This window comes from Anopheles nili, chromosome 3 (genome assembly GCF_943737925.1).
Source record: "Anopheles nili chromosome 3, idAnoNiliSN_F5_01, whole genome shotgun sequence".
Lineage (NCBI taxonomy): Eukaryota > Metazoa > Arthropoda > Insecta > Diptera > Culicidae > Anopheles > Anopheles nili.
The window spans coordinates 32387614-32415214 of record NC_071292.1 but is presented as its reverse complement, the minus strand read 5'-3'; the positions used below and the strand labels follow the sequence as shown (position 1 = coordinate 32415214).

Here is a 27601-nt window from a genome sequence, read left to right as displayed (position 1 = left end):
AAAACACTTTTTTTATTTATATTACAATCGTTTTCATACTGCTCTTATAATTAATGTGTAAACATGTGTTTCGATTATCAAAATAAAGTGCTTCTTGTCCTTCGTTAACAAAGTGCGAAATGCATGCCTCCATCACTAGACAACATTGGCGATGTTTAACATGCTCTTTCGCACCTCTTATCTGGTGGTGGTCAAATTAAATAGATGTGACTCGAAACCGAACAGACGGGATGGCACATAACGAGAACGGGGCAACGTTCGCTGACGTTATGAATATTCATAATTTAATTGAAAACGAAACTATTTTCCTCGCACGTTCCAGTTTTACCATGCGAAATCAGGCGCCCCCAGGACCTTGTAGGCTTGTCGCTTGGGATAATGGGCCCTTGCTTGGGTATGGAGGAAGTAGAAGGAACCAACCGGTAGCCTATCGCACACACTGCTAGAGCTATCGGTAGGATGGCGTGATTTCACTTTCACCCGACTCGTGCATTGACCTTTGCCTTGTCGGGGTGAATGGAATAAGCTCATTCGTTGATTTTTGTTAAGGATTTGCACTTGATCAGAGTTGGCAAACTTATGTAGTTTATGCTGGGTTTTTTTTTATAAAATAATAGTTGGTTTTTAAATACACGAACTCCATTTGAAAATGCTCAGCTTTTAGAATCAGAATCGTTTTGTGTTTGTGCTAATTGATTGAATGGAATATTTAATATGCTGAATTGTTCAAACAATCCTTTTAAAAAAGGTCTAACATAATTTGATTTGGCATGTTTAGCTGTGTGCTGCACAACGTGTTTTGTGTTTATGTGGTTATTTTTTTTAACTTCTGCTAAAAATGGTGTGTAAATTTGTAGTTAGTCTATGATCGTGATCTGCTCCGCACGTGATATTTCTCTGTTTACATTGTAAAACTAACATCGCAAAATGTTTGCTTATTTTCCCAGATCAAAGCTGAATGCCTTCGAACAACGGTTTATGAAAGCACGGCCCGTAGATGACTACCGGAACCGGAATCTTCCAGTCGTCCAGTATGGCGAACTACTTCCTGTGCCTTGTCGTCCAGCGGCTTGTTCTGCCGCTCATCCTGGCAACATGTAAGTGTGGTTTGTGCGCTCCGACGACTGACGAAGCGTTCCTGCGGCGCGTTTGTTGTGTTTGCTGATGCATCCGATAATATAGGCGCGGCAGGGTTCGAACACGACAGTTATCATTAAAATTAATTTACTGCCCCTAGCGCAGGTTGGCTGGGAGGTGCGCAGAGTTGATCGTAAAAATTTTCCAGGACTCTCGAGCAAGCGTATGGTAGTAAAACCCCAAAATTGAAGGATAGGCGAGCGTCCACCGGTTCGAGGATAACTCGGCTCCGGATGGAGCTGCGATTGTCATTCTGCAAACAAAATCAGAACGCCAGGCTCGACCGAGAAAGTGGGTGAAGGAAAAGAAAAGAAAAACTATCCACCGGCACCCTTCGGGAGGCATTACACTACGCGGAAATGTAAACGGAAAGGTCAGGAAGTTCGGCCGTCGGGTGTTTTTGCGGGGCTTTGGGGTACGATTCCTGGGGCAGTGATTCCGCCGATAAATAGCAGAAATCGTTGCCATTGCCTTCTTCGCTGTTCTGGTACTCTTTCCACCTTCTTTTCCAGCGATCGGGTTGGGTGTGACGAGAAACGAAAGGAAAATGATTAAAATGTCAGATAGAATGATGCGCTGCCGTCGCCGTCGGTCGGTGGCCATGACAGGGAAGTGGGTATCATTGGTTTTTCCCGCTGATACGCCGGAAGGGGAAGTTGATTCCGTATCCGGTGTGGGCTGGTGTGCTGGTTAGCAGGTGGTGCCTTAACATTTATGGCTGGCACACAAAGCCCGTGTGACTTTGCCGTTCGGCCATTGGCTCGATATTAGTGTGCTGGTTCTTTTGACTTTATTGAATTAAAGGGGATTTTTGGCAAGAAATCTAGAATTTTACATACATTTATTTATCTTTGCAAATGATGTACTCTTTTGTTGCGAGTGTGCCTGGTATATTTTTTGTCCTTTTTTGTGTTACGTTACATTTTTTAAATATATTTGTTTGTAATAAAACACCTAAAATACAGCTCACTTACTGTACATTTTTAATCCGGAAGTGATTCTTTTTTAGTGCAAAGATAAACTGCACTAGACCTTCAAATGCATCGGCTATTGTTTTCGTCTACTTTGTTTATATAACACCGAGCAATAAATTGTGACCCAATACAGTTTTTGTGCAATTTTGTCGCTGCGCCAGGGTTGTCGTAGTAAGGTTTTTTTTGAAAAGGAAATTCATTCATTAGCCTACTTCCCGTGTCCTGAAACATAGCTTGAACTGAACATACCAACCATAAATGTTGTTGTGTATCCGGCCGAGGGTGAGAAGTTAATTTTCTTCTTCAAGGCGATGATATCAACGCGACGGCGCGAGGATTACGAGCCACGCTTTCTTACACATTCAAACTCGGGAAAGAGCAATTTTGTTTGCTTTTCCGACCGGCATTGGAGGTGGTTGCCGGGGTAGGAAATCACTATCAAACGGCATCGATTAGCTTGGAACGTGGAACCGGCCGAATGTGAATATACACCGTTAGGCTTAAGCTCATCTGGCACACTGTTTACTATTTCCGTGGCGCAGATGCTCATTTAATTACATGCCAATAAATTGTGTTCTTGTTCGTACGTTTTCTTGCTGAACCTCGTGAGGTTGACAAACACCTTGCTGGTATTCCCGGTGGTTTTGTCATCATTTTCCGCGCTCTGCAGTGAATGAAGTTGACGTCAATCAATGAAGGATTTATTTTTCCGGACTTCGTATGACGGACCTTACAGGGCAAGCAGATCACGGTCACGGAAAGCGGATTAGAAGTGCTAAAACTCCGGCACCAAGGAGTTACAGGGGACTCGACTTTTGTGGCAAGAACAAGGAAAAAGGGTCGTCTTTATGGGCCAAGACGTCCCACTTTGACCCACTTTCCCTAACGGTCAAACATGATCGCGCTAAACCAATGGCTCGAATGGTTGCCCAGTGAAAGGGCAACCTCGTGTCGTATCGTTTCCGGTTGGCAGGTCAAGCCAGCCAGTTATACATGGCAAGATTTTCATTGACTTTCCCCGAGAGCCTTTTTTTTATTATCAGCAAAAACGAACCACGTTAACACGCGCTCTGCCTGCCTGCTGGCTGACGAAAAGGTAGGTTCGGGTGTTGTTCCGGTTTTTGGCGTTTCTCCTAATTGATATTACAGCCCGAACGAGCTCCCCTGGGGAAGCAGACCTGGGCAGCGTGATTCTGACGAAACAGGTCAGCAGCGGAACTACCTTAATCGGGACATTTAGGACACGTTAGAATCCGCACACGTGGTAGCGTGCGTTTCGGTGGAGTTTTCCTGTTGAGATTAGTAATGGTGCGTATCAATTTCAGCACCAGAGCAGAAGCATTGCTCAGCATGTTGACTGTGTGTGTGGGACCAGAATTAAAGAGAAACATAAATCATGCACCTCAAACAGGCAAAGCACCTCAAACAGGGATGGCGAGTCCGTGCAGTGGAGTGATCAACACTTCGGACGCTACTATATCACGTCCCATTAGCGTCCCATTGCTACTATGCAAGTCGCAAAGCGTGTGTTAACCTTCTCCATTCGACTTTTGCTGCGGTGCACCAGTGTGATACTGGTTACATCAGGGAAGACCTTCGGCTTCGGCGGTAATGGTAGTAGCTGGGCTCCCGTGGGCCCAACTTGTATGCTAATTTTATTACACACCCTCGGTAAACTCAGCGGGAATTGGTAATTTTCACTACTACTCGCGCCCGGTGGGATTCATGCGTTCGCAGTTGCACATTGCCTGTGGTAGGATTTGCGTATATGCTATTTTACATGATGCGTCCCATAGGGAGAATGGAGAGAAAACACCTCAATGGAGTCCCAGCGTGACACTGGGGTCTCTTCCGGTTGTACTGTTTTGGGCTCGCCCATATGACCTTCGGTAATCGGGATTGGTAAAATGATGATACTGGAAAGTAGCAATATGTTTCTGCTTGGCTACTCCGAACATTAGGGAGTGTATTTAGAGAACGTTAGGAGGGAGTGTATTTGTAAAAAAATGCTTTTTCATGCTAGTAAAGTACGGTTGGAAGGGGTTGGACTACCAACTCGGGTGTATTAGAATTACTACAAGCTAAATGCATGAGTTTGAAGGCATAACTTTTAAATTAAAAAAACTTTAAATTTTAAACAAAATCTGTAACAGCTTTATAATTGTATTTAATATTAACTATGTGCATATTTTTCTCTTTGTTTTCTTCTTGCTACAATTAGGTGTGATGATGAGGCCGGTAGTACTAGCCATTCCATATTTAATATGCCTTTTAGCTATTCCTTATGTGCCTGTAGCCAACAAAAAAACCATCCTGGGTATGTAAAGAACATGTTTAAGGAAGCACTGATGAATTGGATGTGGTTTACATTTCAACGGCGTGCTCTGTGTTTTGTATTTTATTTTCCAGGACCAACCGGGCTTTTTATGAAGCTTCTGACGCTGTTTGTTGTGCTAGATCTAAGCATTGTGATTGTATTCCAGCTGATACAGATAGGTTTTCATAGCAGCACGCTCGAATCCTGTCAATTGGCTGAAATAATTCTTCGCCATATCGGCATCATATCCTTCCATGGGTTAGGCGCCTGGATGGTGGTGTATTGGATGGCTCCGCCAGTGATCCTTGGCTTCGGAGTAACCATTGTCCACGTCGTTTTGCGGAAATTGTCCGGTGTAATCGCCTCTAGGCGGAATGGTGCCGATACAAGCAACGCTCAAGGAGATACTGAGCAGGGTGCTGGCAGTTCGGTCCAAAATTCTGCGACTGAGGATGCCGAACCTCAGGCTAGTTTCATCAGCCAAGAACGATTGCCTTTCTTCACGAAGCTGGGCGTGTTCCTGTCGATGGGCATGCTGTGTGTGGTGGGCATCATACAACCGTCCGCACTGAGTGGAGTATATTTTGTCGTTTTCCTTGGCGCTGCCTCGTGGTGGGCTTGTTGTAAGCAGCTCGATAGGTATGTAGGATGGAAGCCCTTGGGGGAAGCCAGTACGTGGTTTATCTAATGGAGCATGCTTTCGTTTTTTTCCGCATTTTTTTTAATACACAGGGCGTTTGGAATAGTTTTAAAGATCACCCTAGTGTTTCTAGTCATCCACATTGTACTATTACTGGCGTACCAGAACCCCTGGCCTCAGGAGGTGTTATATTTCAACGATACTGCAGCTCGCGTGCTTGCTCTGAAGCCTATACTTACCTCGAGCTGCGACCTGACGAATGGAACCGACATTCGCAACGTGTACTTTAACTCTCATTTTGACACGGATGTGTACCTCAATCCGATCTTCCTGCTCCTGTGCTACTACTGTCTAACGGTGACCTCTTCGCTACTGCTACGAACAAGAGTAAGTATGCGTACTATAAAGCGCTTCGGATTGAGAGTGTACCCTTTCCACAATGCCTTGTTGGTGTGGCTAAACAAAACCCGAGATAGTAACATTAATATTAAAATCAAATTTCATCCTACCGCTAACGAAATCTCATTGGACTGTTCGCGCTTGATCGTTCGAAACTAAATTGTACTTTCACCTAATCGTACCCTCTCCGGGACGGGCTGCTGCTGTAATGCTATGAATCACGAATGCTGTCCTTCGAATATGCGCTCGCAAAATGGCTTGTGGTTTATGCAAAACGTTAAACATACCGTTTTGTGCTGCGCAATGTATTGCTAAACTAAAATATTCTTATCTCCGAATGTCGTTCCACTTGCTCGTGAACTTTTGCTGTGCGTGTTTTACGATATTACTCCCTTAATCATTATCGCTATTACCGGCCGCATCACTCTGTACCACAAATGCATGCGTATGATTTGGGTTAAATTGGTGCGAAACAAATAAAATGACGCCCAATTCCAAATTGCCCCCAAATTGATGAGCAGACCGAAAACGAGAAGGAGAAGAAACGTTCGGATCTATCGAGTCAGCTCGAAAATGGCATTAGGATGCAAAATCAAATCTCCTTCCGCATGCAACGTCGGAATATGCTGCGCAAAACGCTCACCAGCGATCGGTGGCGTGGTGCGGCTTTGAAGGTGAAAGTAAGCAACACAACCAGTATCTTTGTTAGAACCGTTTGTTTAGCTTTTAAACAGGCCTTTGTTTTTTTTTATTGATTGACGCTACGCACACAATTATTTTGCTTGAATGCGTTAAAAGTAGATGCAGCATGTTGTTATTTAGCTTTCAGTTTTGAAAATGAATGTTTATGAAACAATTCAACGGTAAGCGTAGAAACAATTCAGTTTCAAGGTAAGCTAACATACTACTTTGGCGGCAAGCTAGCTGTTTACTAAGCCCATACGCTTTTCTGTCGATCTGTGGTAAATATGCTTTATAATTTATCTATTTCCATAAAAAACATATCGATTCTGAAAAATTAATATTTTTGTCCTGTAAAGTAACGATTTAATTTCCATCATAAATTGTACTTCGCATCCTTGCCCAACATCAACTAACAGTATTTGTTTCTATTGTTTCCCTTATTTATTAACAAATTTGATATAATGTGTAAAAATTATTTCTACTAATTTTCGTTATTTTTTATCAAGTTTTTTTCTGATTTAGTGAATTTCTGTTCTTTCTTTTTTTCCTTTTCTCTTTCAATTCTTTGTTTCGTGGAATAAACATCTAAACACACGACGGGCGATCAATCCGCTATATGACTATTATTCTTTTTTAATTACATGGTTTCGCGAATCAAATTCACTGTCAAACTCACGTCCTTCTGGGGGTGATTTTGCTTTCGAAACTTATTTGGTTCATTTTCTATAAATGCGCGAACATTACCACTTACTCACGATGCATCTATGCTTCATTCACATTCTCCATGAACATTCACCATCATCCTAACATTGTGTGTATTTGTGCGCGGGCGTGTGTTTTTTTTGGTCGGGCGGACTGGAACTTGTAACGCGTGCTTTTGGAATACCATCATTAAACAAAAGTATCAAACCAACGATCCAAACAATCGCGGATACTATACCTACGGTAGGTCGACATCATTTGGCAGAATCAACACCGTACTGGTAAATTCAGACATTCCGGACGAGCGAACACCCGTACGTATTTGATTTGCATATTTTTATCCCACTTCCTCCGTTTTCCCGTAAGAGAAGGAGCAGAATAATGAAAGCCAGCGAAGGAGCAAACAGGAAATGAAAGCACTCTTCAGTCGTATAATGCCGTTTAAAAATTGGTTATTTTGTTTCAAAATTGTTCTTTATCTTCACTGTTCCTACTAATTTTATCTATCATTATCCTCCTTTAAACATAATTATAAATGAATGTGTATGTGCGTGTGTTGTATCATATCATGTGTGTTTTTTTCCCGTAATTAAACTTTCTTTACAACTAGAATGTTTTTTTTCATGACTGGCATTACTTTTTTGCAGCTGATGCGTCGTGGGACGCATAGGATACGAGATGCGTCAGCGGCCGATGGCAAAGATTGTGCTCAAACCGATCAAATAGCATTAGAAACCCTAGGTAAGTGATGAAAGTAAAAACAGTTTAGACTCATCCTGAATAAGCACATCGATAAATGGCTTGAAAAAAGTAAATATCTATGAAAAAAAAAATCATTACAAAACACAAAAAAGAATAGTACAAATTTGTGAAACCCTCATATAAAAAAATGAACGAACTTCCATAGAATACTTCCGTCTTAACACCGCCTCAAATCGCTATTAGTCATGAAATCATTCCATCCCACGTTAACGTTAGTTTTTACATCTATTTTTCTTAACTGTATTTTTTATTCATTTTTTTTTCATCTCTTTTTGTTATTATTGGCAATGTTGTTTCCGTGTCGAACGCTTAACGTGCAAACTCTCTGTAAACTGCACCTGTGTTTATACGTCTGTAAATATGGTCCTGCATTTGTACGGTGATTCGGTGATTGATCAAACACAACGCAACAACAACGTAAAATCAATGCATATGCTCACTATTCAATTGCAAAATAATTTGTTTCGTAACTATATCTAAACACAATACCAAATGAACTTATTGCAAATATGTTATCACTATCATGTTTTATTGGCAAAACAAATTACTACAGCAACAAATAAAAATATTTCAGAGGAAGAAGAACCCTTAAGCTTTTTCGAACAAGCCTTTTTGGCCATTCGGAATGTGGCCTCGTACATTTATAAGAATAGTTACATCTTTACAAATGTCATAATGATGGTAAGTTCCGAGCTCTGGGCGTTATGGGTCTTCGGTTCGCAGTGCTAAGGATCCTGCTTTTTCATTATCAGGTGTGGAGTATCATGTACCATAGCTGGTTGACGTTCGTGTTACTGATTTGGGCCAACTTGATTTGGATTCTACCAAATCATCGTAAAAATATGCTGAACTCCAGTCCTTTCTTGGTAATATACGCCGAGATGCTACTATTGGCTCAGTTCCTGTACGGTATGAACCTTACCGAGGCAGAGTTGCCAACCGTATTCGAGGTATGTTGACTAAAAGAAATATCATATAAAAATATGATAATTGCTCATATACGTGATTTGTTCACGCGATCTTTTATCTCTAGGGATCCGGAATTAATCTGGAAGAAGTCGGGTTCGTTCGACGACTGGAGTATCCGTGTGTGCCTCTGCTAGTAAAGTCCTTATTCACTACGATGTTCTGGATTTCGCTACGGCAGATGATCCAGGAAAAGCAAACGGAGCGTCGGGAGTCAATGATTGCAAATATGGCCGCACCGCTGCAATTGCCGGTAGGAGCAGCAACGACCGCAGCTACGGGTCCTTCGTCCTCTATGGAGCGACCTCCTGAGAAAAAATCCTCCGCCATAGTAGATCGCATGGCGAAGTTTTTTAAGTCGTTCATGATCAAATTCTGGATCTGGGTGGTAGCCCTGACCCTTTTCCTGTCCGCAATCATAGGCAACCGGATGACCGTTTTCCGAATCGTGTACATGGTGCTGTTCCTGTGTTTTGTACTTACATTCCAGGTGAGTGGTGGGAAAATTTTAACGGGTTAGAAAATGCTGAAGTAGAGTTGCATTTCAATCCTGTGTATTCTTTTCATTAAAGTTTTCGTTCCGAGTATGGAGAAGAGTCATGTTCACTTTTTGGCTTATGGTAATCGTGTATTCGATGTCGATATTGGTACTAGTCTATTTGCATCAGTTCGAACAGTTTCCAAGGTACTGGGCAGCAATAGGCATATCGAAAGAGTTGTAAGTATTGGTTTAAAGCATATTTTTACGGTAAAATTTGCTCCCAGCTTCAAAACTCAATTTCCTTTCACATGCGTCTGTTTATCGTAGGCAAGAAGATATTGGTTTGGAAATTTTTAAAACTGGTCAACTGTTCCTTCACTTGGTCAATCCCACACTGGTCGTTATAATCACTGTGATACAGCTCCATTACTGTCACGAACGGTTTTTGATCATAAGCGAAATTCCATCCGTGTAAGTATAAAAATCCACCTTTAAATTGTAAAGAATGATCGACAGAATTTGTTATGTTTCTACAGCCAAATAGATGATCCGTCGGATGATGAAAATGAAGATGACGGACGTAGCAAGACAGCTGCTGAAGGTCCTGCATATGGCACGTTTACGAATAGCGAAAACAAAGCCGTCACAGATTCCGCAAATTCTGAGCCTCCAAAATCCACAACGGCGGCCGAAACGTCAGCTCCTGTACCTCCTGCTCCGACGGATACTCAATCCGCGAAAGTGAAAGTTGCCGATGAAGACGATGAGTACGAAAAGATGGAAGATTTTCGCTTTCGTAAGCTCTCGCGGCAAGAAATTGCTGGTTTCGCTCGGAAAGCATGGAAGCAATCGCTCGTGCTGTTGGAGCTCACCTGGGTATTTTTCGAGATTCATATGCTGAAGATCGTGCTAATAGTGGCGTTTTCGTTAAGTGTAAACTCGGTTAATTTTTTGCATCTACTTTACGTTGTTCTCTCGGTGGTTACGGTAAAATCCCATACGACGGGTAAACATTCTCTGATGCACGATCGGTTAATCAAAATAACGCGCATCATGTCACTGTTCTCGGCGTTCATGCTGATCCTGACCATGATCTACCAGGTGAAGTACATTAAAGAGGAGAACTTCCAAAGCGAGTGCCCTAACATCGATGGCAATACAACGCTGATGGACATGAACAATGCTAAATGGTTCGGAATGCGTAAAGCCGGCTCGGGCGAAACTTTAGCGGATTTGTTGCGACCATATCTCGTTTACATTCTAATCGTAACCGTGCACGCGGTGACTATACTGCGCCAGACGATACACCGTATGCGATTGGGACAGTCACCGAGAGCACCGTCACTCATGTTTCCGAACATCGTGCGTGCTGACGCAGACAAGGATATTCCGAGAATGATCATGTATCTTTTCAACTATGGATATTACAAATTTGGCGTCGAAATATCGCTCGTTGCATTGGTCGTGGTGATCGGAAATCGAATGGACATACTGTCCATGTTTTACGCTGTCTGGCTTGCAGTGATGTTCCACAAGACCCGCGACGTTCTGCAGCGCGTTTGGAAATGGTTAACATGGTTTATCATCGTCAGCATCCCCATCCAGTACTTACTTTTTATTGGATTGCCACCTCTAGCCTGCGTAAACTATCCGTGGTTTATTCCACAGCTGGATCACTTTCGTATCTGGGCTATGTTACCGGAAAATACGGTCGAATTTCGAAGTTTTGCCAGCAAAATGGTGTCCGACTTTGTGTTGTTGATGTTTTTATGTCGGCAGACGGTTGTGTTCCAGTTGGAAAGGCAGCCTCCGAAGCACTTTGGCGGAGGCAGCAACCAATCAGTGCTCGAGGATTTCAAAAAGCTTGACGACGGCAGCTTCCAGAATCCTACGCCAGATTTCATTACAAAATTGCGCAACTGGTTGGATGTGTTGAAACGGTTGCTGTTTTTAGTGTTTTTCTGGTTCACTTTGGCCGTCGTATTTTTAACTGGCTCTAACCGAGTGAACCTCTTCTCGATCGGTTACCTGATAGGTGCATTCTTCTTCTTGTGGCAAGGAACTGATTTCTATCTTCACTCGATCGAGTATATTTTAAAGCGGTAGGTTTTTTGTGTGATTAAATTAGTAGATCTATCATAATTTTCATATATTGAATTATTGCTTTTCTTTTTCGTCAGATGGAATTTTCTGATAGGCTACAATGTGTTTGTCGTCGGTGCCAAAGCGATCTTGCAGCTATTCGGTTGCCTTTTTCTGGACCAGTTAGTAAATAACACCTGCTGGGTGATGCAACTGTTCGGTATGAACTGCTTGTCTTCCACGCTCCCACCGCCCCCTCCTGGTTCAGTAGATCCCGGCGATCAACAGTGCAACATCCCAGATCCATACGATGCCGGGCTTTTTTGGGACGGGATGTGCTTTGCTTTTCTGTTGCTACAGCGGCGGTTGTTTTCCAGCCATTATTTCTGTCATATCATTAATGAATCGAAAGCCAGTAAATATTTAGCCTCCAGGTAGGTGTAAACTAGTTGTTTGATGTTTCGATCCTTGTGGACTGTTTCTAATGTAGTCGTACTAATTGCTTATTAGGGGAGCTGAGCTTATAGAAGAACTACGAATCAAGGAAAGCACACAGGAAGCGGAACGTGAGCGACAGATTCTGGAGAAAATCAAAGCCAAGATGGATCGTATCAAGGCGACGCAGCAAAAAATTCTGGAAGCCGTGCAAGATCACCCTAACCATGCTATAGGTAACATTTTCAGGTCTTACATGTACTCAACCTCTATCTTATAACAAATCAACCACTCTGAATAGTTGCTATATGAGTTTTGATTTGCATTTCATCGTTACACGTTTGTTTTATCATTCTTCGGCCGCGGTCTTATAATAACTCGTTCTGTCACAATTAATTAAGTTAAATCACCTCTCGCAGTGACGATTTTGAATTTTGAAGATCGTTTTCGTACGTATCGTGTTATGGTTTGTGTCGATGTGATCAGGAATCGTACTGTGCATCATTTAATTATGTGCAAACAGTTAAGCGAAAGTATGATTACAGCGTTACGGAGTAAGTAATTATGTTGTACTTATGTTTGTTTTGTTTTTAAATACTATTGTGTGCAGAACTGAATGCTCACAAGTATGATAGTAGCTTTTGTTGAAAATGAATTTTGGATCACATCATCTGCCTTAATTCATAGGGCCTTTTTACCAGCAACTCCGCATCGTAATGTAGTGTCGCACAATGATATGGATTGAATAGTTATGCTGTAGTTGTTTTAAATCACCCACAGTAGAACTTATTTTTCCCGTGTGGATGCAAACATGTAGTGCTTTGGATGCAACCGAGTTCGTAGTTCGTATTGAACAGCTGACAAGTGTATAAGCGAAAGGGCTAACCAAAAAAGGGCGTTGGTTTCGTTTTTCTTTCTTTCTTTCAATTTTTTCTCTTCTCATCATCCTTCATGACATACAAATCTATCAACTTCTGCCACCAATCATTTTCGCACTGGAAGATGCCGAACGGCGTCAACTACAGCAAACTCATAGTATGTCATCGTATACAGGATATCATACTCCCATAGAGGACGAATTAGCGGGCAATTCGATGTTTATCGAAGGCGAAGGTCTTTCGGAAATGCCCTCGGACAACGGTGGATTAACGGTGGGAAGAGGATCATACCAAACGCAGGTTTGTCTAAAGATTGGCATTTCAAAATTGAAAAATCCGTGTTTGTGAAAATCTAGCGAAACGTTTCTTTTTTTTCCACACACACACTTAGAGTATGGTGAGGTTACCTATTAGGGGTTGTCTTTAATTAGATTGTTAATTAGATTGTTGTTATGATAGCTTTCAAGTGATTGGTTTGCAAACAAATGTCAAACAATGTTCCTGATGGGTATCCTCGTGATAAGAACCAATTATATATTTTTGATTCTGCTTACTACCGTAGGTACCATCACCAAGTTCTGCTCTGATGACCGTTTCGTTGGACGCATATTTAGATCCACAGAGAATGTCGTTCGATTCTCCTAATGATTTGTTGGCCCGAGTTTGCAGTCCAGATGATACATTCCCCGTGTTTTCGCCACCACCATTCGAAAAGGATCAAAGAGATCCACTAAGCTCGGTGGCGCCCTGCGTGGCCCCGACCACAAACACTTTGATGCCACCGACAAAGACAGCCCTGCAATCTCGGCAACATCGCCGCCAGTCCAGTTTGAATGCGGTATCCTGGCCTGCAAACCATGAGTTGACTGTCAGTCCAAAAGCACAGCATCGTACGGTTCCTACCAGCAACATCTACATGGCGAACGAAGTAATCTTTTTCGTTATCGTAATGTGGCAACCACTGCATCCTATGTTGCTCTTTTTTTTATGTGCTTTAATATTTATTTGCGATATGCTGATCATGAATGAAATTTGTTTTAGGATGCAACTAATGGTCGAGAAAACGATCAGTCTCAGCAACCCTCGCAATCACCTCGTTCACCTCGCTCCCCGCGTTCAGCCACATTCGCACCGAATCAACCTCGGCACCGACGTCTCTCGAGTATGGGATCCGGTTCCGTTGTGCCGGATGAGCTAGTCGGAGGCGATGCGATTGGAGCACGTCGTCGGTCCAGTTTCCTGGTGTCGTTATTCGTAGATGATGATACTCGGTACGATGATGTAACGAATACCGCGAATGGCGGCCGTTTGACATCGAGACGACGATCACGATCACGCAGTTTTTGGGGCCCAGTTGGTGAAGCTGGTTTGCGGGACTCGATCAGGTCCGCTAGATCACGCTCGCCAGTGTCGCACCACGAGTGTAATTATTCTCTTCCATTATCTCATGTCCGTGTCTGTGTCGTGTTGTACTTTCCAATATTTAAACATTTCTTTAGCAACACTCTTACTTACTTAACTAAATTTTGCTATGGCGCTTATCTACGTTAGCAAGTGAACATTGGGTTCAATGCCCTTATCGACTCACAAGCGCATATGCTTTCGTCTTCTAGTTCGCACCGTCATATAATAGCACTTATACGTTATTTCTTGCAAAGCAAAAGTACATAACTGCAAGATAGCACTCAAGTATTAATTCTTCGTCAATAGGAAGGTCGTCTTGCAGGTAAGGCGAATCGTTTATCCTAGTCCTAGAATAAGGTCAACTATCAATACTGTACATATGATAACAAATAAAATCAACTTTGTCATTGTTGTGTTTTACTTTTCATAATAGTAGTATAAGCTGTCAACAAAACGGATTGATTGAAAGTGAATTTAATAGTGAACTGCAACTACTATCAACTCCGTAAATCGTGCATGGAAGTGAATGAACATGAAAATTTCTAAATGAATTCGACCGAGTTCTACCGTCTGTACATATTGCAATCAAAAAAACGCAGTAAATAGCTTTCCTTTATGTCGATTTCCATGTCCTTTATGTCCATGTTTTTTACAAATGTTCCTCTTTCCATAACATGAAGGAGCAAATTGTCGGGAATGTTTGTTGTACCGTTACTAAGTACTATAGCGTATTACTATGCGCATATTTCGTTATATATCTCTAAACGCACGATACGATGCAACCAGTGTTGCATTCTCTGTGACTATGTCGCCACTACTCTATCCTTCTTTTACGTTTTCAACCCACGGTTTTGTTTTCTCTCTCTTTTGTTATAGATACTGTCGACCATAGGTCGAGTTTGAAGCGCAAAATATCGGAACACAGACCAACGGGTAACAGACGGACCAGGATGGATGGAACCCTGTTTCCAATGTCCTCGCAATCCGTAGTTTTACTTTTCTGTTTCCTTGTCCTCCCACTGTTCCCACCGCGTATTCATTGCTAGAGCAATATTTGACCTTTATCAATAGAAATTGTAGTACTGGATGCTGGATGCACTCTCTCTCTCTCCCAGCATTGTGTCGCTTTTTTAACGCTAATGTATCGCTATCCCTTTGGTTGTTGTTCGGTATTCTATTGGAAACATTTTACTCAGATTTACATACAGTCAATTTGACTGTTCTCCAGGATTTTACAATTTGTCTTTCTTTACTACCCTTTCTTTATCTGCATACTAATAACTGGGAGAGATTTCAGTGACTGTTTCGTGTACCCAATTTCGTTTTTCATCTGTGGTCATTTGTGACTAAACACTTGGTGGGTGTACGCTATGATAGCGGTTTAAATCCTTTGGCGGGTTTCTTTAGTAATTTCTCGTATTATTAAACTCGATTATGATTAGTCTCGCGGTATGTGGCTTATGTCATATATGTGCTAACAAAATGCTCTTTTCCGACAAAATGTGATAAAAGTCGCTTTTCTAACCATTTACTATATGATCTTTATACTAACGTAAGCCCTGTTTCATGGTTCACATTTCGCTGAATATAGCAGCGGTTCTGATTGTTTTCAGAACACATTTAAATCCCCTCGTGCACTGATGAAAGCGGGAATCCTGTAGAATTAGCCTGTTAGGTAGTATAATAAATTCGGAAAACGGTCTTTCAATCGACAAAAGTGTGTCGATTTTTAAAAAAAAATCTGATCAAAAGTAACTTGATAAGTATGTGCGTAACATATCATATGTTAGAGGACGGTAAGCTTTTTTGATCCATGCACTTCACTTCCATGATCTACACGTTAATTAATCTCTCTTTGTGCCAGTTGGGAGCAGCTATCACATATCCTATTGGTATTTATTTCTTGAAAGAATCTTAGCACAAACATATGGCACAAAATTTATTTCCCTGTTGTAAAATCTGGGTTTTTTATGAAATAATAAATACTTGGGTTTGATAACGACACTGCAATTTGTCACAGTCCTCCTAGGTTACAGGTATTAAGGGGCTAATATTTCATAACATTTGATTCCTTATATATATATATATATATATATATCGATGGTTGTTCTCATGCACACAAAGATCTTGAATTGATAATGCTGATCTTTGTCTCTGTTCTATACACAATACTTAAATAGAATCTGCTTTCTACGTTAGATGGGTACTCAAAGCTTTCGACTTACCGTTGTTGGCTTTGTCATTAATTGGTTGATTTTCTTCATTCCGTGCTTCTTTCAGCCATTCGTTCGGGCGATTATTACATGTTCGAGGATGTGGAGCAGGAATTTGAGCTGGACTTGATGGAACCACTTGTAAACGACGATGACGATCTGGATGATCAAACACCAAAAGCTCGAAAAATGAGTAATCGACTTACAATGGGAAAGGTAAGCCTTGTTTGATCTACGATACCACGATTTGATAATCGACTCCTTCAGCTGGATCTAGTTGGATTCTAGTTTGATTGAATGGGTTTGTTTGTAGGAACTCAAAATTACATGGTTTCCTGTTTTGCACTTTATGTTTTGGAATATTTTTTTTTTCACTTTGTTTCCAAATGACTTTGTCAATAAGTTTTACTCTAACCAATGACCATTATTTCAGTTATTTTGAGACAATTTAAATATTCTGGTTTACTATGGCCCTTACTATTAGAGACAACAACCACCCGATAGGAAATGAATCGATATTAAATTAGTGTTTTTTTTGTTGTTTAATTTCTCAACCCCACAACATGCACTGCCACTACTGAATTTTGCACTATGTTCGCACACATCTCAACTTATTGCGAAATTGCAACAACTTCATTGCCTGTAAAACCGTCCGAACTGACTTGCTCGGTCTGTTTTGTTCCGTGTGTTCGTTAACTACCATTTCGTCGTCGGATGCGCTTGCACTGCATCATTATGTTGTCGCAAAAAAAAATTCTCAATTTAAACTTCGGCATGACCTAAATACCACATCAGTTACTAGCTGAATTACGTAAGCGAAGGCACCAGGAAGTGTACGAACTAGCATACGGTAAACGTAATGACGACACTCATGAAGTAGACCAAGCATCATCTAGCGCGTTGCCTGCCGAAGGAGCGGATCATCCCCCTTTAGAACGTCATTTGTCGTCGCCGGTCGTTCTTCGAGGGCAAAGGCGCACGGGCGATCAAGGCGCTAGTACGGCTGCTGACTCCGATACCGACGATTATACCTTACCGGAACGGTTCGCTCTTTCTGAACCAATACCAGGTCATGCTCATTCAGTGAGTTTTGCGTTTATTTTCGTTCTTTTTTCGCCGTAGCAAACGCTTCATTCATCAATCTGTTTGGTTTTGTTTTTGCGAGATGTTACTTCTTTTCATTATGATTTTTTTTTACTCAATTTCATATTTTCCATTTGGGCATTCCATCTTTCCTGAGGAGATTCCACACTATAAAGAGTTTTTCTGTAATGCTTTATTGTAAATTAACTTAGCTTTATTTTGTTATCCATTTCTGTACGTTGTGCGTTGTGTATTAATTGTTTAATTTATTGATGGTTATTTGTGATCGATAACTTTTCACGATCAACATTAATTTGAGTTTATGTTTCCAATGCGTTTTCTTTATATGCTGTTTTAGTAAGTGTTCTATAATCTGAAAAAATGTGTGTTTTTCTCGTTGTTTAATGCTAAAGTAAACTTATTCTACATCATCTTAGCATCTAATGTTTTTAGAAGATATTTTTAGAAGTATCAAGAAGTGTAAAATATGTTTCGTATCCTGTGGTGTTCACGGTGTATATTTGTTGGATTCTTCTATTCATCATCCGCCGCCTGACAAATCGTGTTCTTCAAGCTATTATTGCTGCTTTCCATTCCCATTCCCCATTCTAAGTCTTACTGTATCTTATTCGCGGGTAGCACACAGGTAGCCTAGTAAATCTTCCCTTTCATACCTATGAACTGCGAATCAGGAAGCCGGTTTTGGTATTACGCTTAAACGCTGCGATTGGCATACAAAACTGCGTAAGAATCGCCACACTGTAAGAATTCTCTGTAACAGTTTTGTTTTCTTCCAATGTGCTTTTGTTTGAAAATTCAGCAATAAAATTTCATTGTGAGAGACGCAAAAAAATCATCTCTCGGCTTTGCGTCACAAATGATTCAGATAATACTTTGCTAATGCGTTTCTTTCCGTTTTTTAGGGACCACGTCTCCGTAAACCGGTGGCATTGGATGCTCCGGATGCTCAGCAAGCAGGTCCTAGCCGGCAGCTCCACCCGCAGCAGTCGATAACGGACGAAGAGGCTCGGTTACTCAGTGACGAAGAGGACGACGTTGAAGCTAAAAAGGAACCCGCGGTCGAGGAGAAGAAAAGCAAATTTTCACTTTCCGCATTAGCACTGATACCGGCTTTTGTAGCGGGAGCTTTAGGTTCACTGACGCTGCGATTACATCGTGCATCCCGCAACTATCGCTACGTAATGCGCGTACTGACTCGAGAGAAGCAGGTGCTCAAGGAAACTCCTGGCTTTGGAGTCGGTGTACGGGATAAGGACGGTGTCTGGACGCACTGTGTTCCACGATCGAGCAGGTAGGTGCAATGGTGCTTGAACGAACCCGAACTATACGTCGGATACTACTGCTCGTGGTGTCGAGAGTATTTACAGTGCAGTGCTGTTTGAGATGCATGTAAATATCCTTGAGGTGGAGGATCGATGTAACCAAAACTAACGTAACATGTATGTTGTTTTAGAAAATGGCTTCTGCTACCATAGAGAGCAACTAGAATATTCTGCCTTTTGTCGTCCCATTTTGTTGTTTAATCCTTGTCCCTTGTCGTGCTGTTATGAGTTCCTTTATATTCCTCATCTGATTTTCCCGCAGTAGTTCTCCACCACAGCCCGAGACATCGGCGCACCCTGCCTCGCAACGTACGGGCTCAAGTAGCAGTAGTCAGTTGTCCCGTTCTGGGTCAACCGCATCCATCAGTAGACATGTACACAGTAGTTTCGCTAACAACAATTCCGATTACGACGCGGACCACGCCGAGGCGGAACAACCTGATTCTGTCGTTCCATCGTCACCAGCCGTAACGTTTTCGATTTCCGTGGCCCAACCTGACACGTTCAGTGAGAGCGACCCCAAACCGAACACGATCCGTGACGTACAGGAGTACTATACCGAACGCCAGCTTGGGGACGAAGGGTAATACTTTGCTACCACATGCTATTACTATGATTCACTGAACGGATTTCCGCGTTGTTACTCAAATGATAGTAAGGAGGAAATTGGTGACATCCTAGTTTGAATTTGCTAGTGCAATATATACTACAGATGGTCGCACACTAACAGTGCAAGTGTGCGATGTAGATAAAGGGTTAGATTGCCGCATAGAGACGATGAACGTTGTGGAATATATTAGTATTTATAAATATTCAGCTTTAAGTAGAGAAACTAGAATAGTTTAGTGATTTTTGTACATTTGAAACTAGATATTCAAGCATGCACAAACATTGTACATATTATAGCAGCAGCTATACTCCTTAATGTACATGATACGAAACATGCACTATTTTTGTGTTAAAATCGTTTGGAAAAACGCTTTTTGTGATGTAGCGCTAGTAGGAAATGCTTTATTTCCGCTGTGGCTGTTCTACAAACTAAAGGTTTGAAAGTTGAATACCAACTTTCCACTAAATCCTTTTTCCTTATTTCCCATTCATTATACGAAGTTGCCAATGAGACCATGTTATCTTTATTCTTAACGTTTCGTTTAGACTGCATACAGTAAGTGGACTCGGAGCGGCACTAGCGATGATCAGTCGTAAAGATCCGCTTAGAGATGAGTAAGTACTGCTGATCGGTTGCAAATAACGCTAATAAGTAGCAGTTGCAATTAGTTTGTTCATAGATCTCTGCACTGGTATAAACCATGAATGCAAAATATGCAAATATGGTGCACTTAATTTGATTACTTATCGGTGGTAGTTGCTTCAAAAGATTATAAATGAGAAACTATCCGCCTATGTTGTTTTAAGGTTTTTCTGTTTTTTTTTCTGTTGGCCCGACACATGTGTGGAGGTATCATTGATTGATTTCGTATTGTGTGTAACATTTATGAGTTTGTATCATTACGCACCATCCGAAGACATGAATCGTACTATCACCGTAGGCGCAGTAATAGTTTACTACCCGAGATCCTCATTTCGGCACCATCAGCCGAACGCGGTCTGGACGAAGATGGTATCCGAGATGGGATACCGTACCGCTACTATTCCAATGATACGCTGGACAGGTACATTCCCCAATGCCGACAGAACACGAAGAAACGCAAAACCTGCAACTCTACTTCACGGCCAGCTCACTCGATCACTCCGCGCAGACTTTACATCATTTAGCACCGATCAACAACACATCCCCAACTCCACGTATACCACATTTAAACATTCTTTTTCACATCTTTCACATGGTTCTCGCCCTCCTTCTGTTGCTCGTTTGTTATGGAAATTGAATTGATTCTTCTAATATGAAACTGCTTAGATGTTCCGGCACATTCAAGCACTCCGCACTTCTTGTCTGCAGTATTTCAAAATATTTGATAACAATTGGTTGATGATGTCTTACAATTAGGTGGATATTTGATTAACACTCGGGAGATAGTGCATGCGTAGAAAATGTATCCCAACATTAACCAAAACGTTAACGTTTTTCTTCAGTGTAGCATGATAATTTTATTACGAATGTGTAACAAATATTCGCTCACCTTTGTGATTTACTTGAAGGTTGATTAATTGTAAGTTGTTATTTACCCAACCTAATGTTTCCTTTTCGCAGTAAAACGGATGGCAGCACAACGGATGCCATCAGGCGTACGTTGGACGAGGTTAGCTCTGAAGAGGATTTTACATCACGAAAGCACTCCGTGCTCGTTGAGCTGTTTCAAGCGGCATGGTATGCCGTCATGTCGCATACCGACTTTATTTGTTATTTTGTAGTGTTCCTGAATCAGGTAAAATTTTCCCGCGACAATGAGTGTCCGATATTTATCGAATTCCTAATCTCCGCATATTTCCGTCTTCTAGGTTAACTCGGCTAGCTTACTTTCGCTGCCTCTGCCGTTGATGGTGACACTCTGGGGCACGCTGACGTTCCCACGACCAGCTCAAACGTTTTGGACAATGCTAATCGCCTACACTCAGATGGTTGTGCTGGTAAAATGCATTGGCCAGTTTGAGATGTTCTGGTGGAACCAAACACCGATCCCTTCAAACCAGCCGTTCCACGTGGCACGTTTGTTTGGAATCGAGCGTAAAGACGGCTACGCTACGTACGATCTCATATTGTTGTTGATGCTGTACTGTCACCGGTTTATCCTGAAATCGCTCGGGCTGTGGAAATCAGATCCGACAGAAGAACCATCACTCTCCGAGGGTCTCTACCAGGTGGATACAAATGACGATCGTACTAAAGCGTTGGTGGCGTTGGCGGAAGAAAACGAAAAGAAGTAAGATTTCATTTCTCAGGAAATTAATTCATCTAGTTATAGCTTTTTAAATTAATCAGCTACAAGTCTCCTCACGCTTCGCATATTTTTTTCTCTCTCTTTGATGAGCAAGAAGACATCGTGAGGAATATTTGTTTTATCTCGGTGAAGCTCTTCGGCAAGCATACAATCGCTCTATCATCGGTATGAGCATGCATAGAACCAGTTCGCTTATCATTGCGTTGAAATTCATCTTTGACGTATTTTATTCACCCAAGGCCGAAGATCGCGAAGAGAAACGATAATTTTGTTTTTGAAATCCCCCATTTCTGTTGTGCGCCAACGTTTTTCCATGGAAAGTAGATCTCGCAGTGTAATCGGAAAAATTCCACTATCCTTAGTTAAGGTGATAGCCTCGCGCGATAGCAATGGGTAATGTTTGAATGCTTCTATACTCTTGCGTTGAAGCATTTTTGGAGGGCATTGTTTTGGGTTTGTTCATAAGAATCTCACACTTGGTATTAATATTTATTTGATCTTGGTATCTTTTTTCGAGGCGAGAGACGTTTGAAATTCGTCCCCCCGATGAGCTGACGGGACTGTCAATGGTGAAAATCAACGAGAAGGCTGGCACAATTGTAGAAGAAAATTCGGTTATGTCCGGCGATGCAAGCGTGCTTTGCGTGTCCATTCATCCGGAACCGAAGCGGAAATACTTCGCCCAAGTAGTGAAACAGGCATTCCTGAAATACTCCTCGTCGTTGAAGGCGTTTTTCAGTCAACTACTCGAACAGGAGTCACGCAAAACGGCGGACGTGTATGGATACATGTTCCTGTGCGATTTCATAAACTTTTTCGTAATTTTGTTCGGATTTTCGTCTTTCGGAGTACGTATTCGTTTTCTGCACTCATTGTGAGAAAGGCGTAAAGGCGTAAAGCATTTTGTAACGTTTGTTATATTATTCCAGACTCAAGACGGTGACGGTGGCGTTTTGTCGTATTTCGAGGAAAACAGAGTACCGGTTACATTCCTGCTGATGCTCATCATTCAATTCTTCCTCATAGTAGTTGATAGAGCGCTGTACCTGCGCAAGAATATTACCGGCAAGATATTGTTTCAGTTCTTCCTTATCATCGGTCTGCACGTGTGGATGTTCTTCGTGCTGCCGGCAACTACAGAGCGCTCATTCAACGCTACCACGCCTCCCGTCCTGTACTATATGATAAAATGTTTCTATCTGTTGTTCTCCGCGTATCAAATCCGGTGCGGCTACCCGGCTCGCATTTTGGGCAATTTCCTGACGAAGGGTTTCACTATGGCGAACTTTTCCGGCTTCAAGCTGTTCATGACGGTTCCGTTCCTGTTCGAGCTGCGCACGTTGATGGATTGGATCTGGACGGACACGTCTATGACGTTGTTCGATTGGCTCAAGATGGAGGACATCTTTTCCAACGTGTATCAGCTGAAGTGCATGAGACAGCTGGAAGAGGATCTGCCGGCACCACGTGGCCAAAAGAAGGGCTCGGCAGTAAAGTATCTAATGGGCGGTGGAATGATGCTTGGAATAATCTTTCTGATTTGGTTCCCGCTGGCGCTGTTTGCGTTCAGTAACGCGGTTGGACAACCGAACATTCCGTACGAGGTGTCGGTTTCGTTACGTATCGGACCCTACGAACCGGTGTACGCTATGAGCGCACAAAACAACAGCATCCACGGGTAGGAACATGCGCTTGATATCATATTCTGGGCAAAGTTTGAATTTATTTGCTTTTGTGTTTTCCCTTTTTAGATTAACTGAGAACAACTGGGCGAACTTTACCACACCATTTATGGAACGCGCGGCACAAACATTCCTGTCGAATTATGAACCAGTCGACGTGGCAGCAGTAAAGCTTGGCATAAGTTCGACGTCTATATGGAATATATCACCTCCTGACCAGGTACGGTTGCGAGATGATTTAGTGAACAATAGAACGCTAGCGTGCCGGTTCCGGTACACGATCAGTCGTCGGTCAAACTCGAAGGAAATCCCAGGCACGGTATCGGAAGAACGAATGTTCCAGCTCGGGGAACCTGCCCGTGAGGCGCTCATAAACATGCTGGATGGAAAGGAGGGCGAACTTCCCTTGCTGCAGCATATGATGCCAAAGTTTTTACGCGTCCAAAACAGTGGCTCAATCCGGCCTGTTCATCAGCTGGTGAAAACTGCAAACGGTAATGAAATGCGTTTGTGCGTGTTCGAAATGAACATAAAAAATGGTTTGTGATTGCTTTCTTTTCAGAGGACGATGCGGATGAAAATTATCGCAACTTGCGATTGAAGCAGCTGAGACAGGAGTCGAACGATATTAGCTGGTGGGAGGTGACCGAAGACTGCACCGATTCGTTGTATGAAAAATATTTCTCCCGATTGCCGTATGCGAACTGCTCCTCCTTTCTGGTGATGTACATGTTCAACGACAAGATTTTCCCGAGTACCATCAGCTCAATTGCGGCCGGAGGGTATGTGACTTGCATCGAACGGCAGCTAGCTTAGGGACGCAACTAATGTGCATGTACCGTTTTCTACTTTCCCACAGCATCATCGGTATCTACTCGACTATGATTTTGGTCTTTTCTCGGATGCTTCGCACAAGCATTTTTTCGGGCGCAAGCGCTAAAATCATGTTTGAAGACCTGCCCTACGTCGATCGGGTGCTGCAACTCTGTCTGGATATCTATTTGGTGCGCGAGTCGTACGAGTTTACGCTAGAGGAAGACCTGTTCGCGAAGCTACTGTTCCTCTACCGTTCTCCAGAAACGATGGTGAAGTGGACGCGCCCGAAAAATGAAGCTGGTGGTGACGATGAAACAGACACGATGGCTGATGTACCCACGTCGCATCCGAAGCAGGAGTAAACGAATTTTGAGCGGCCAATATGCGACCAAACGCAACATAATCGAATAAAAAGAAAGCTTTTTTTGGGGAACGGAATCAGAATTTTAGGGAAACGGAGGCCACGAGTGTAGATAACCGATCAACGGCAATAGAGTTGTTTTGTTGTGGTGCATTTTATGGATGTTGATTAGGTTTTAAAGACGAAATGGTGTTTGTTCATATCAAAGCAATAAAACCCTAGCAAAAAATCGTATCGAAGGTGGCATTTGAAGCGAGTTGTAGGACGACAATCGAAAACGCCGCATAGGGACTAAGTTAAAGCTAGACAAGCGCATATTTATATTACACCATTGTGCCGAATAGTGGGAGATAAAGTGAAAGCTGGTTGAAGTTAAAACATGAGTGATTTATATTATTTGTACATATGCATATATCGATACATTTCACGCGAATATCAACGGAAGTGAAATGTTACGGGCTGAGCGTGGTTAAACAACAGGTTATTGTTAAGGAGTTCAATTCGAAAGCTAGTCTATCGTGTGCGTTGCGTCCTCCATTAGGAATTCGAAAAGTCATGCAAACATTTGTTAAATTATTCTCTTCACCCAACTTAAACACGAATTTGCAGCATCAGTCATTGCGCTGCTTTCTTCGCTTCTTCCTCGAACAGTATGCAATACGGTACGGTACAAAGGACACCATAGCGCACCCATGTTTGTGACGTGTGATAGGATGCGTGAGGTTCAACGCGCCTCGTCATACGCGTTTTTCTTCGAAATTGTAACGTTATGTTGTTTGGCTGTTGTCATCGTTCGGTACATCTATCATATTTTTATAGTGCGTAATTCAATCGTAAATTGTATATTCGAATAAAAATAAAACAACGAACTTTCGAAGAAAAACAGAACAAATGTGGTTTTTTATAATTTCTGAGAAATAATCAATAAAATATCGAGAATTAAAGTTCACTTAACAGATGGTCTTCATTATTTGAATCCATGTTTTGCCTGAAACTATGAGGCCAATTTTCAACTCATGGAAGTTTTCGAGAAATATTTTTTCTTCCATATTTTTTTGTTATTTTTGATTCCATAAATAATGAGATAATTTAATCCCATTTATGAAACTAACGACGGTCGGTGAAAGATAGGTTGTAAATAGAGCATTTAGAGTAGAGGATATTTTGGCATTTAAAATCAGCATTAAAATTACGAACAAAAATGCCAAAATTAGGCAAATTGCTTGCAAATCGACTAGTTGTTTGGACATTAGATGTAAATGCATTAGATCAGTTATTGATGATGAGCGTTTATTTATGTATAAGCGACAAAACCCCAAACAGAACATTTACAATCAATGGACCAATTCGCTTAAATTCCCAAGGTGTACGTGTAACAATACCACCAAGCAAACAGGCGGATGGATTGTCTGTGAATGTTCTTAAACAAATAACAAAAAAATACCCAACATTTCACGTCATCAGTATGTTCAGAAGACCGATCACACTCCGCCGGATTCACGTTACAGACAGAAGTTTGCTTTATTTGCCGCCCCCAAAAACTGATATCGCAAGTGTGCTAGAAGTGCTCTCGTCTCAAGCACATCTCTCTTGCATCGTTCCAGCAACACCGAACCTACCCGCTAGGTGCCATCCTTTGCCGTTGGCCCCATCCCAGGCCAATTCTATCAGCCAAAGCGCATAAATCCGTAATCATCGAACTGGTCACCACCCGCACCGGCCCTTTTTTCACCCTCACTCTGCGTTGCGGTCGCTTTCGCGCGTTTCTCGGCTCGCTGGGGCCCATACTCCTCGAACCAGTGCTTCACGGGGTCCTTGTAGCGCCATTGGTCCTTTTCCGCATTGGTACCGTCGGCGAAGTACACGTCGAAATCGTACCGCTGGTTGTTCTGCCGGCCAGAACCATCACCGGCTGCCGACGGAAGTTCCAGCAGGTTGTCGGTCACATCCGAGTACGAGGACAATGGAACTGACCGTCGGTACGGCTGGTAGCCGCTCGAAGGCGCATAGTTGCGCCCGTTGCCAATCCGTCGACGATACAGGTTCGATTCCTTCAGCCAAGTTTGTAGTTTTTCGATGCCACTGTCCTGGCCCGGCGAGCTGCCGGATGCGGATGGTGCGAGCAACAGAGACTCGATCGGTTGCGCTTCACTTGAGAGTGTGCTGTACGCGAGATAACCCACCAGGGATACTAGAAGGGTCAGCGTTACCCGTGCCATGGTAACTGCTGCTACTGCTGTTGTCCTTATGCACGAATGCGTTCTGCGGTTACGCCACCGGAAGCGGGTAGCTTTTATAGAGCAAAAATGGCGAGAGCAACGGATGGAGCAATCTTACCGCGCAATGCACGTCACGTTGCGGGTGGAATTATGTTAATATTTTTACTTCAATTTTACTCCCATCAGCTGCGAAAAATCGTTGGCTTTGAAAACATTTCCATCCCCACGAAGGCATGGCTGATCGAGCTTTTCTTCACCATTGCTGCTGGGTGGGGTAATTTGGTTACGCGTTCGCTACGCGGAATCGCGGCCGTGGATCAAAGCAAGCGGCGCGAACAACAACGGAAGCGAATCTAATTTTCTCAAATGCCCCCAGCCCCGTCAAGTAGCGTTGGGTTGTGAATTTTTATCGTCCGCTACACAATCAATCTGCCCACAAACGCGCTAAAGGTGGTGATGGAATTTGCGTTGGTGTGCTTCGTGTCCGTTGGTGGATACATTTTGGTTGGAAAAAGGGATTTTTCCCTTCACAATAGTGAGGGAGTGAAGGACTTTCTCCACACAACAGGAGGAACGCGCCGGTGAAGAAGCTACACTTAACTGTTTATCGAACACAACAACGAAATCTTTCTTACATCTAACACAATCGGCACCATCGAACACTGCTACACGTCGGAACAACTCGTGTCCGGTGGTATCTGTAACTGCTGGTGCTGTTTGGCGTTGAAGAACAATCCCTCACGGTAGGTAAGTAACACCGAGGAGCACAAAATGTCGGACGATTGATCCGCCGGATGGCCGGTACCGGATTCACCCGGTCGCAGCACAACCCTTCGTGGGCTTTTCGTGTGAGATTTCCTCGCTCGGCTGACCGATCCGTACGGTTTCCGTTTGTCCGGTTGGCTCGCTTCCCGATCGCGTATCGACACCGGTCCTGGAGAGGCTACGAATTCTGACCGTGTACGGTCGTACTTGTCTGACCAATCTTGCTGGTGGCGCTTTATGGAAGCCGTTGAACCAAAACCGGCGTGGAAAGATCGATGTTGATCTTCGCTGGCCACGACGACATTCGAGGGGAACATCGATCCCATGCGTTTGGGGAAGATCTTCGGTTTTAGCTGGT

General features: G+C 42.7%; 2 protein-coding genes across 2 annotated transcripts in view; one reads left to right on the top strand and one right to left on the bottom strand.

The window, feature by feature from the left end:
- LOC128726538 (piezo-type mechanosensitive ion channel component) overlaps positions 1 to 25145 on the top strand; it is a 31251-nt gene extending 6106 nt beyond the window's left edge. The window contains exons 2-32 of the mRNA XM_053820353.1: positions 948 to 1097; positions 4333 to 4428; positions 4521 to 5067; positions 5161 to 5455; positions 5989 to 6147; positions 7501 to 7594; positions 8169 to 8296; positions 8368 to 8565; positions 8649 to 9071; positions 9154 to 9299; positions 9390 to 9533; positions 9599 to 11164; positions 11243 to 11578; positions 11655 to 11815; positions 12633 to 12757; positions 13020 to 13385; positions 13499 to 13880; positions 14738 to 14794; positions 16142 to 16290; positions 16870 to 17157; positions 18081 to 18469; positions 18763 to 19083; positions 19656 to 19724; positions 20027 to 20173; positions 20713 to 20887; positions 20961 to 21382; positions 21918 to 22248; positions 22330 to 23078; positions 23152 to 23576; positions 23645 to 23864; positions 23942 to 25145. Coding sequence (XP_053676328.1) covers positions 998 to 1097; positions 4333 to 4428; positions 4521 to 5067; positions 5161 to 5455; positions 5989 to 6147; positions 7501 to 7594; positions 8169 to 8296; positions 8368 to 8565; positions 8649 to 9071; positions 9154 to 9299; positions 9390 to 9533; positions 9599 to 11164; positions 11243 to 11578; positions 11655 to 11815; positions 12633 to 12757; positions 13020 to 13385; positions 13499 to 13880; positions 14738 to 14794; positions 16142 to 16290; positions 16870 to 17157; positions 18081 to 18469; positions 18763 to 19083; positions 19656 to 19724; positions 20027 to 20173; positions 20713 to 20887; positions 20961 to 21382; positions 21918 to 22248; positions 22330 to 23078; positions 23152 to 23576; positions 23645 to 23864; positions 23942 to 24260 — 9327 coding nt within the window. The 5' untranslated portion in view covers positions 948 to 997 and the 3' untranslated portion in view covers positions 24261 to 25145. The remainder of the gene's footprint in view (positions 1 to 947; positions 1098 to 4332; positions 4429 to 4520; positions 5068 to 5160; positions 5456 to 5988; positions 6148 to 7500; positions 7595 to 8168; positions 8297 to 8367; positions 8566 to 8648; positions 9072 to 9153; positions 9300 to 9389; positions 9534 to 9598; positions 11165 to 11242; positions 11579 to 11654; positions 11816 to 12632; positions 12758 to 13019; positions 13386 to 13498; positions 13881 to 14737; positions 14795 to 16141; positions 16291 to 16869; positions 17158 to 18080; positions 18470 to 18762; positions 19084 to 19655; positions 19725 to 20026; positions 20174 to 20712; positions 20888 to 20960; positions 21383 to 21917; positions 22249 to 22329; positions 23079 to 23151; positions 23577 to 23644; positions 23865 to 23941) is intronic.
- Positions 25146 to 25549: 404 nt separating this feature from the next.
- On the bottom strand, positions 25550 to 26899 carry LOC128723408 (uncharacterized). The gene has a single exon (XM_053817145.1). The coding sequence runs from the start codon at positions 26476 to 26478 to the stop codon at positions 25927 to 25929; it is 552 nt and encodes a 183-aa protein (XP_053673120.1). The 5' UTR covers positions 26479 to 26899; the 3' UTR covers positions 25550 to 25926.
- Positions 26900 to 27601: the final 702 nt, after the last annotated feature.

Coding starts and splice junctions, on each gene's coding strand:
- LOC128723408 (XM_053817145.1), bottom strand. CDS start 26,478: ATGGCACGGGTAACGCTGACCCTTCTAGTATCCCTGGTGGGTTATCTC.